Source organism: Peromyscus eremicus, chromosome 1 (genome assembly GCF_949786415.1).
Source record: "Peromyscus eremicus chromosome 1, PerEre_H2_v1, whole genome shotgun sequence".
NCBI lineage: Eukaryota > Metazoa > Chordata > Mammalia > Rodentia > Cricetidae > Peromyscus > Peromyscus eremicus.
Window position 1 is genome coordinate 74984993 of NC_081416.1, and position 8757 is coordinate 74993749.

General features: G+C 50.5%; 1 protein-coding gene across 4 annotated transcripts; it reads right to left on the reverse strand.

Annotated features, from left to right (window-relative positions):
• Positions 1 to 178: 178 nt before the first annotated feature.
• Positions 179 to 4876, reverse strand: LOC131899400 (cardiotrophin-1). 4 transcript variants are annotated; one of them, XM_059250850.1, is made up of 3 exons: positions 4695 to 4876; positions 3365 to 3480; positions 179 to 863 (listed from the first exon to the last, which is right to left on the reverse strand). In XM_059250850.1, exons 1-3 carry the CDS (start codon positions 4717 to 4719, stop codon positions 390 to 392), a joined length of 615 nt encoding a protein of 204 aa, XP_059106833.1. In that variant the 5' UTR covers positions 4720 to 4876; the 3' UTR covers positions 179 to 389. The 4 variants fall into 4 exon arrangements, with proteins under 4 accessions (XP_059106833.1, XP_059106826.1, XP_059106841.1 ...); XM_059250843.1 differs by having other exon boundaries at positions 3365 to 3483; positions 4695 to 4834; XM_059250858.1 differs by lacking the exon at positions 4695 to 4876 and adding an exon at positions 4425 to 4534 and having other exon boundaries at positions 3365 to 3483.
• Between the last annotated feature and the right edge of the window lie 3881 nt (positions 4877 to 8757).

The window sequence follows — 8757 nt, forward strand, 5'->3', positions numbered from 1 at the left end:
TAGTCATATGGACCATGGGGAGACAGATGCAAAAACTAGGAGTCAGAGGCAGGTGGAGCTCTGGGAGTTCGAGGCCAACCTGGTCTACATAGTGAGCTCCAGGCCACCCAGGGCTATAGAGTGAGACCTTGTCTCAAAAACAAACAAGCAAGCAAAGAAAGAAAGAGCAAGCGACAAGGAACGAGAGATAGAAACCTCTCAGAGACAAAAGAATTCAAGACAGAGGAAAAGAGGAAAAAACGAGAAACTGGTAGGCACACGAAGCTCCCTGAGGAGACAAGATCCAAAGAGACAGAGACCATACAATGCAGAAAGGCGGGGACAGTCCAAGAACACACCGACACAGATGGAGCGACAGAAGCCACCGAGGTGGGACAGCGTACCGACCCTCAGGAGACGCCCCCGGGCACCAGCTGGCTCAGGTCGCCCTCGGTGCGGCTCACCCACTCGCCATAGAGGCCGCACACGTGGAGCCCCAGCACCTTGGCCGAGAAGACGCCCGCAGCGCTGTTGGCCGGGGAGAGGGCGGCGGCGGCGGCGGCGACGGGCTCCGACCCCGGCCCGCGGGCGGCTGCGCCCAGAGCGGCCAGCACCGTCTCCACCGCGGCTCCCAGAGCCCGAGCCTGGCGGGCCGCGTCCTCCAGGCTCCGCAGCAGGCGCGGGGCGCGCGGGTTCAGCTCCGCCTGGCGGCGGCGCACGGCATCCAACAGCGCGGGCAGCGCACCCAGGGCAGCCGCGTCCAGACGCAGCCGCTCGGACAGCGGGAGCCCCGCGTGGCTCGGGGCCGGGCCACTGAGGCCGGCCAGTGCCAGCCGCGGTGGTGAGAAGCCCGGCAGCCCGAAGGGGTCTCCCTGCTGCTGCACCTGTGGGGATACATGGTCACCAGTCAGCCGGGCTCCTGGGATCGTGATGGGGGCTCGTCCACTCTTAACAGACCTCCCTCCTCCCTTCTCTTGGGGCCTTAAGTTTGCTCATCTTGCAAATAACAGATCCTACTGTGTTTGAGATTAAACCAAAAATTTACCTGGGCTTTGCACACAACTGTCTTGGTTTCTCTAACAGCTAATAAGAGTATCAATTTCATAAGGTAGTTAGGAGCATGCAGGGTCCGACGGACAAACTCTAGAACCCAGGAAAAGCTCAATAAATATTGGCTAATTTTTTTTTTTTTTTTTTTTTTTTGGTTTTTCGAGACAGGGTTTCTCTGTGTAGTTTTGCGCCTTTCCTGGAACTCACTTTGGAGACCAGGCTGGCCTCGAACTTACTGAGATCCGCCTGACTCTGCCTCCCGAGTGCTGGGATTAAAGGCGTGTGCCACCACCGCCCGGCTCAATATTGGCTATTTTTAATTACTCTGTGTGTGTGTGTGTGTGTGTGTGTGTGTGTGTGTGTGTGTGTGTGTGTGTTTTATTTTGGTGGTGTTGTTTTGTTTTGTTTTGTTTTGTTTTTCGAGATAGGGTTTCTCCATGTAGTTTTGGAGCCTGTCCTGGATCTCTCTCTGTACATTCGGCTGGCCTCGAACTCACTGAGATCTGCCTGGCTCTGCCTCCCGAGTGCTGGGATTAAAGTCGTGTGCCACCACTGCCCGGCTTGGGGGGCTATTTTTGAGACAGAGATCTCACTATGTAGTATCCTGGAACTCCTCTGCAGACCAAGCTGGGCTTGAACTCACCGAGGTCCACCAGCCTCTGCCTCCCAAATGCTGTGATTAAAGGTGCGTGCCACCATACCCAACCTTACTTGTTTATTTTGAGACAGGGTCTCACTAGCTTTTGCTGGCCTGGAACTTACTCTGTAGACCAGGCTGGCCTCAAATTCACAGAGATCCGCCTGGCTCTGCCTTCCAAGGGCTGGTGTGTGCCCTACCATTTTCTTTCAAAAGCGTGTGTGTACGATGTGTCGGGGAGGAGTGTGCCACATTGCACACGTGACAAAGGTCAACTTATAGAGTCAGTTTTTTTTCCACCTCTATGTTGGGTCTGGAAATCAAACTCTGGACACCAAATTGCCCGGCACGCCCCTTTACCGATAAGGCATCTCTTCCGTCCCAGACCTAGGTTTAACGCCTATCGGCACTTACTAGCTGTGACTTCTTGCAAGACCATTCCCTTCTTTTGGCTTGAGCCTACTTTCTCATCTGTGAAAGTAAGGGATGTCCCCGGTTCTGTCTTTCTATCAGAGGTCTCTCGAGGATCACAGAAACCGTGCAGGGACCCCACCAGATTCCCTGCCTCTTCCCCTACTTGACAGCCACCATATGAAGGAGCAAAAGGAAGTCAAAGGTGACTTGTGATTTGTCAAATGCCCCGATATTAATGTTTATCCTCTGCAAATGTCTTGTCTCTGGTGCAGGTCTTGTGGTTGCTACTTTGAATGCAGTGTCTTCCTAAAAACGGGGACAACAATGGTGAGGTCAGCTTTGTACAAAAGGAAGCCATGGCCCATTGAGTGCCTGCCAGCCTGAGTTTGACCCTGGGATCCACATGGTAGAAGAGAGAACCAAGTCCCTCGTTTGTCTCCTGACTTTCACGTACACACCATGGCACTTGTGTGGCCACATAAAATAAGTGAATATAATTTAAAAAAAGAAATGTCCTGACTTTCACGTACACACCATGGCACTTGTGTGGCCACATAAAACAAATGAATATAATTTAAAAAAAGAAAAGAAATGGGCTGAATGCAGTGATCGGCAGTATGTCACTCACTGGGGAAGCAGAGCTGGGATTTGGACCAAAGGTGGTAGGTCTACAAAGCTGGCTCTGTCACCTGCTGCCACTGTTGGCATCGTCAAAGTCTTTCTTGATGTCGCATCCCAAGGTCTTAAGTTAGCAGCCCTAGTCTGTCTGAACCAAAGCACCAACCTTTCCCCACGACACCTTGGTAATCTGGAGGAGTCTTTTTTATGTGGCCAGGACAGGACGGTTGGCAGGTCCCTTTACTCTGTAAAAGTCCCCTCATGGGTAGTAGAATTTTTACCCCTGATTGAAACCTCTTCTTGGCTTCTCTAAATGTCCAGGTAGAAGTGGTCACAGTTCATATTGTTCAGCTGTTTCATTTTACAGCCCTAAGAGTTGAGACCTCAAGATCACACTGAGCCCAAATCTAGGTTTCCTGACTCCCAGAATTCCCTTTGTTTCCTCAGACCAGCTCTGATTTCCAGCACCGAGGACAGAGCCTCCAAACTGAGGCACAGTATCACATGGCCACTGGGAGGGTCCTCTGCTTTACTGTGTGGCCAGAAGAAAGTTAACAGTCCCCTCAGAAGCTCCGACTTCCACTGATGGGGACGGGGGAGGAAAAGGTGAAGACGTCTGTGATGTGTGCTTCCGCATCCCACAGCCCAGCCCTCTCCCCTACTCACATACTCCTCCAGCAGCTGCTCTGCGTATTTGGCCAGGAGGCGGGCAAGGTTGTGTGTCTGGCGGATCTTGGCCTCCAAATGGGGAAGGAATGAGATTGAGAAGTCAGCCTGGGGGTCTTCTGGTGGGAAAGAGGAGGGAGTGAGGGGTTATGAGGGCAACCCAAACCTAGTCCTTAACCATCTTTCCTCAGCTGGATCTTACTGGACCCCGACGTTCTGCTCTGGATGGTAACATTCAAACTAGGAAGAATCTGTCCCAACGGAGGGAAAACCAGGTTCCAAGCAGTTTCTCTGCGTGAAATGTCTCTCCTGTCCCCAGATCACTGTTGAAATCCTATTAAGACCAAATTCATAAGCTGCCTCCATAGTGGCTGCCTCCAGGTTCTCACTCCCCTCAAATCAGCTTCTGCCTTCCACTTTAGACAATTGGTCATACTTCCAAGGTAGCTTCTTTTATCCTTGTGAATCTGTTTTATCAGGAGACTTCTTCGAAGGCAGCTATGCTCACACCCTATACCATCAACGCTAACTCGAGACCCTTTAAGGACAAAGTTCCCATATCTTTGGATTTCTCCAACTGTTGGTTGAATTCAGTCAGCATCGCTGAAGCACAGAACCTCATATTGGAACGCGCTTTCCCGGCCTGTTCTACAGATAGAGAAAGCGAAGGCCTTATTCCCTTCCTGATGCTTCTAGATGAGATGCTAGGCTCAACAGCATCAATGTACCAATGACAGGCGGGCCTTCCCTGGTACAAACCAGAGGGTGGTGCCAAAGGAAGACGACTACATTTCCCAAGATGCACACCGTAGGCACCCCAATGCATGCTGGGGAATGTAGTCCCGACCCGACAACCCCTTTCGTCTGAGTTTCCCACCGCCAGCCAAGATCTCAGAAGCTGTACTTTGGCCTCTTGTCACTCATAGCTCCTTCGTAGACCAAAGATTCCTTAACTCGGCCTCTCTCTCCAGTCCTTCAGCTTTGATTCTTTCCTAATACTTTCAGAGGCACTGTTATCCTGCCCCAGCCCGACCCCAGCCCTTCTTCAGGGTGTACTCACCCATATATTCGGTGCTCTAACCCCCGAACCCAAGCCCCTGAAGCCTCAGCTCCAGGCCTCCTCTAAACCCTTGCGCCTGCCCTTTCTCCCAGTCAACCGCTGGTTACCTGACACCGGCGTCTCCTCCCTCCCCCGACCCCCCCACCCCGCCCAGGTCTTTCCCCTCCCAGACTCCGGGGTAGGGTGGTGTTGACAGAGATCCAAATCCCAGCTTTCGACCTCACTCCTATTCCCGTGAGGGACCCAGGATCCAGTCACTCAGTCCCTTACCCAGACTTCCCTCCCTTTGGTTCATGTTGGCCCCAGGCCGATCCCGGTCTCCCTCAACACACCCCTACCGGAGAGGAGGAGGGGAGGGGGAAAAAGGGGGAAAGGGTTAGGGGCGTGGCTCGGGCTCGGCCAATCATAGCTCAGACCCCAAACATTTCCTTCCCACCACTACTTTCAAGCAAGATTCCTTGGCCCTGAGCTCAGGAACTCGCTTGTGAGGCTTAGCCTGGTAAGGGGCCAGAGTGGGGAGGCAGGTGTTGGCGCAGTGAATGGACACTTGGGCCTTTAAGGCAGCTCTCGTGTCTTGCTGGGAGGAGACTCAGGCTCCGACCTGAGGTAGAGCTTGATATTAAGAGCTGCTTTGAGAGGAAAGCTGGGAAACCGGAGAGGAACGCTTCAGGTCCTCCCTCTGGGTCAGGACAAAGAGAGAAGCCAGGGCAGGCTTTTCGTGATCAGGGTGCACCTAAGGCATGCACCCCCAGCCTAGCTTCTTGTCTTAGATGCCTTCTACTTTCTCTGTCACTCTGATCAGGGGTGAGACAGCCCTTCCCCTCACCTTACCGTTACAGACCCCCGCCCCTCACCACACATACACACACACACACACACACACACACACACACTCGCACGCATGTGTGTTTAGGCATCCGGACGCAGACTCTCACACAGGTGAGCACAGGCTTCAGCCTGGTCACACCCCAACAGCAGCTCATCAGCCCCAGGGACACACTGGAAGCACTGTACACACTTGTCTCTACTATTGGTCCCAACCACCTACTCTGTCTTGGGCTCCGGCGCAGAGAGGATCCATATTTGGTTTCAGGCTTCAGATAATGGAGTTTGTGAGCACATGGACTGAAAGGCCTGTGTGAGGATGTTAACATGAGCAAACGATCAGAACAAAGGAATTCATTACCGGAGCGCATTACAGGTGCATTTGAAGCCAGACTGTCAGCAGTGGCCACAATCACACACTAACCAGCAGTGTTTATTGAGTGTTCACTGTGTGCCAGACACTATCCTAAATGCTATATATATATTAACTTATTTCCATGTTATAGATGAGGCCATAAAGACAAATGACTTGCCCAAAGTCATGCAGGTGGGTGAGACAGAGCTGAGATTTTACCACTTACATTTTGGTTCCAGCAATGCTGTCCGACATGGCGGACATGATCACACCAAAACTCTGCAGGCACCCCTCACACACACAGCACAGCAGACATGCCCTAGCTGTTGATGGGTCAACTTCAAATAAAATCAGCCAAGAGGCACTCATTTCCGTTTCATGTATATGTGTGTGTCGGGGGACCATATGTGCATCTAAGTGCAGTTGCAGGAAGGCCAGAAGAGGGCATTGAATCCCCGGGAGCTAGATTTACAGGCAGTGCAACATGGGATGCTGGGAACTAAACTAGGGTGTTGTAGAGTATTATTTTAAGATGTGTTACATTTGTTTATGCTGTGGAACATTTGTTTAATGATGTAAAGAGGTGTTGTATTCTTTTATGCTGCATTTATTTAACTCTGTGAAGCTTTGTTACTTTCTTGTCTAAAACACCTGATGGTCAACCAGGCAGTGGTGGTGCAGGCCTTTAATCCCAGCACTCAGGAGGCAGAAGAGGCAGGCAGATCTCAATGAGTTCGAGGCCAGCCTGGGCTACAGAGCTAGTTCCAGGACATCCAGGACTGTTACACAGAGAAACCTTGTCTCGAAAAACCAAACAAAAAGAAAAACACCTGATGGTCTAATAAAGAGCTGAATGGCCAATAGTGAGGCAGAAGAGGCAGGCAGATCTCATTGAGTTCGAGGCCAGCCTGGTCTACAGAGCTAGTTCCAGGACATCCAGGACTGTTACACAGAGAAACCTTGTCTCGAAAAACCAAACAAAAAGAAAAACACCTGATGGTCTAATAAAGAGCTGAATGGCCAATAGTGAGGCAGAAGAGGCAGGCAGATCTCAATGAGTTCGAGGCCAGCCTGGTCTACAGAGCTAGTTCCAGGACATCCAGGACTGTTACACAGAGAAACCTTGTCTCGAAAAACCAAACAAAAAGAAAAACACCTGATGGTCTAATAAAGAGCTGAATGGCCAATAGTGAGGCAGGAGAAAGGATAGGCGGGGCTGGCAGGTAGAGAGAATAAATAGGAGAAAAAGAAGGAACGAGAGGATCAGGGAGGGAGATCAGAAGGGACCAGCCACCCAGCTACACAGCCAGACACAGAGTAAGAAGGAAAGAAAGGTATACAGAAACAGAGAAAGGTAAAAACCCAGAGGCAAAGGATAGATGGGGTAATGTAAGAAAAGCTGGCTAGAAACAAGCCAAGCTAAGGCCAGGCATTCATAAGAAATAATAAGACTCCATGTGTATTTATTTGGGAGGTGGGTGGTGGGCCCCCCAAAGAGTACAGAGTAGAAAAACGAGCATCTACACTCGGGTCCTCTGGAAAACCAATAAGGGCTCTAACCACCGAGTCTTCTCTCCAGCCCCTATTTTCTTTCTTTTAGTTCTTTTGAGACAGGCTTTCACGGCTTTAACCCTGGCTGTCCTGAATGGACCTCACTCTGTAGAGGCCAGCCTTGAATTCACAGGGATCCACCTGCCTCTGCCTCCTGAGTGCTAGGATTAAAGGTGTGCGCCACCACCCAGCCCTTTCTTACTTTTTTGAGACAGGGTCTCACTATGTATCTTTGGCTGGGCTGGAACTCAATATGTAGACCAGGCTGGCCTCTAACATGTAGAGATTTGTCCGTCTCTGCCTCCTGAGTGTTGGGATTAAAGGTGTGAGCCAGCACACTTGGAGAAAAAAAAAAAAAAAAACCTCTACATTTATTTTGCATATGTACGATGTTTAAGGTGTCTGGAAATGAGAGATCTGTCGGGGTTCTCTTCTACCACGTGGGGTTTGAGTTATTGAACTCAGGTCATCAGGTTGGGGGTGGCAAGTGCCTTTCCCACTAAGCCATCTTGCCAGCCTTCATTTTAAGTAAACTTTTAGCGAACTATAATATACAAAAGAAACATTACACTTGCAATGCATGTACATCTGGACAGACTAAAGAACAGAGTGTGACAAGCTCCCAGAAACCCCTTCTTCTCCCCGGCAGCCCCAAGGGTGCTCACAGTCCTGACCTCCCACACCATCAGGGTGTTTGTTTCCTGAACTGACATGGTAGAATTATCTAATGCATGCTGTCACACCTCTTTCTTGTATTCAAGACCTATCCCCACTGTTGGGCATAGCAGGACTTTGGTCATTCTGGGTGATGTGTCTGTGTCCATGGCATAAACAGGTTGTAACTGGTTTTTCACTACATTCTGTTGTGGCGTTGCTCCCAGGTTGTGCTATACTGAAAAAAAAGCTACAAACTTTCCAGTACTCCAGTACACGTCTTGGTGTTCACACAGAAGCATTTTGTCCTGATGAGGTTTCTACTGCTGTGGTAAGCACCATGATCAAAAGCAAGGTAGGGAGGAAAGAGTTTATTTCGGTTTACAGTTCCATCATGAAGGGAAGTCAGGGCAGGAACTCAAGGCAGGAACCTGGAGGAAGAGTACCCAGGACCCATCTGCTCAGGGGTGGTACTGCCCACAGTGGTCTGGGCTCTCCCACATCAGTTATTAATCAAGAATATGCCCCACAAACGTACCTACAGGGCAACCTGATAGAGTCATTTTCTCAATCAAGGTTCCCTCATCCCAGACGACCCTAGCTTGTGTCGAGTAGACAAAATAACTAGACAGCACACATTTCTTCGGTTGGGCGTTGACAGCTTGGGACTGGAATAGCTGGGAAACCGGGTTGGCATTACTTTTAGCTTCACTGGAAAAGTGCCAGTTTTCCAAAGTATCTCCACCAGTTACACTCCCTGATTCAAGGAATGCCAAGTTGTTCTGCTACTTCATCTACACGGTCTGTCTTTTTCACTTCCGCTGCTCTGGCTGAGGAGGCCCGCTCCCCACTCGAAAGTCTGGCACGCACTTGGCACTGTTAAGGAGACTTGAATGAATGGATGGACAAGTTAAGTTGTGCAGCAGCCTAGAATCAAAACAGCCTGGA